General features: G+C 27.9%; 1 protein-coding gene across 1 annotated transcript; it reads right to left on the reverse strand.

Annotated features, from left to right (window-relative positions):
- Positions 1-410: 410 nt before the first annotated feature.
- LOAG_15246 (hypothetical protein) lies at positions 411-1665 on the reverse strand. Its single transcript, XM_003150737.2, has 3 exons — positions 1501-1665; positions 898-1037; positions 411-586 (listed from the first exon to the last, which is right to left on the reverse strand). The coding sequence occupies exons 1-3, from the start codon at positions 1646-1648 to the stop codon at positions 470-472; spliced, it is 405 nt and encodes a 134-aa protein (XP_003150785.1). The 5' UTR covers positions 1649-1665; the 3' UTR covers positions 411-469.
- Between the last annotated feature and the right edge of the window lie 105 nt (positions 1666-1770).

The following is a 1770-nucleotide window of genomic DNA, read 5'->3' on the forward strand; positions in this document are numbered from 1 at the left end:
GAAAGTAATCGTTTTTTTTTTTAACTGTATTAATCGTAACAGGATGGTGGAAATTTTCTGAGTATTAGAAGAAATTAAATTAGGTAATTTAAAAAATCGAAATTAGACGTTGACCAGTACAAAATACGAATAATTTGTTTTTAACAAGTTTTTTCTTTTTCTTTTTTTTTTTTTTAATTTTAACGGGTGTATTTTTCAATTGCAGCGTTTAACTGTGTCCAGTATGCAATTACATCAGCAAGAACAGATGTGCTCTTATGAGCAATTCATGCATTTATCTAGTTTTTTTTTTTTTTTCCACCCTTTTATCTGATCAATCTTTTCTATCATTTATAAGTCACTAAAGTGTGTACAGTAATATTAGTCAATCATTGTAATAAAAAAATTTATTAAAAATCATTGAATTTAAAGGTAATTATAGTTTCAACATGAATAAATACGTTAATAGTCATAAAAATATAATATATCTTTAAGCACAATTCTTCTTCCTGCCTTCTTGAGCGATATTCAGACTAACGATACCCATGTTATAGATATCATTGATGTAATCTTTTGGGATTATATAATCGTCCACAACCCTACATTTCTGAAATGATTACATTTCGTAAATGGAAATTGAAGAAGGAACGAATTTTTCTTGCCTTTATGTTTCGATCAGTGCTAAAAATTTAAAAAGTCATATTTATCTCATGGAATTGTCTTCCTCTCAATGCTCTTTGTTCTTTTAAACTTCTTCTTTTTTTTTTTTTTTTTTAGCTTTAAATTTTATCACTATCAAAAACGAAGTGCAAGCATCGAAGGAAAGTTTTAATCCGTTGATGAAAACCTTTCATTCCATGATATCATTTCATCATTGGAATGATTAAAGTTTTATCGGGTAATTTATTCGAAACTTACTGGATCGATGACACCATCGCTGCAGCTATGAGTAATGCGTAAATAAGGCTCAATACTGCCTATTTCATCTTCTTGTCCACTCACTTCAAAACGTCCTTGTCGATCAGAATGAGTTGCAGAAAGTGAATCGTCAGGATCCCCTTTAAAGTTTCACACGAATTATGAAATGAAATATAGTTATTTCATCCCTTGAACAATTTATTTTTAAAAAAGCTGCTCTACTAACTTCAAAAGTTTTCATTTTCTATTCATAGAACTGAATTTCAAATATTGACTAAACTATGGATTAACTAATGTACGGCAAAAATTTTATGCCAATCTTAACTACCGGACAAAAATTTTGTAATTATGAAAGAAAGTTTTAGTTTAGAATTAAATTAATATAGCTTAGGACATTTGAAGGACATATAAATTGAATAAGTGATGCATTAAGAAAAGATCAGAGAATAATCTGAGATGAATAATTTTGTACGGTTCAATTCAGGTTATGTTTGTAATTTTTTGATCATTTAGCATATAAGACAAAATGATTGATTATTTCCTGGAAGATGCAGATAAAATTAAAAATTAAAATAAATAGTAAAATATTCAAGAAAATCTAACATGTATCAGCTTCTCGTAATTCAATATGAACATTATTAACCGATTTATCACTGCATGCCACTTGTCCTTTCACTGTGACTGTTTGCATTTTGCAATATGCAAGCGTTACCAATAACAATGTAAATCCTGTTACTTTCAATGTCAGCATTTCTAATCTGAAATTTGATCATTTATTTAAAAAGTATTGGACGACAAAAAAAAAAAAAAAAAAAAAGAAGAGGAAAGAAAAAGAAGAACATAGATACAACTAGAAATAACAAATTCAATTTT

Source organism: Loa loa (genome assembly GCF_000183805.2).
Source record: "Loa loa unplaced genomic scaffold supercont3.1046, whole genome shotgun sequence".
Lineage (NCBI taxonomy): Eukaryota > Metazoa > Nematoda > Chromadorea > Rhabditida > Onchocercidae > Loa > Loa loa.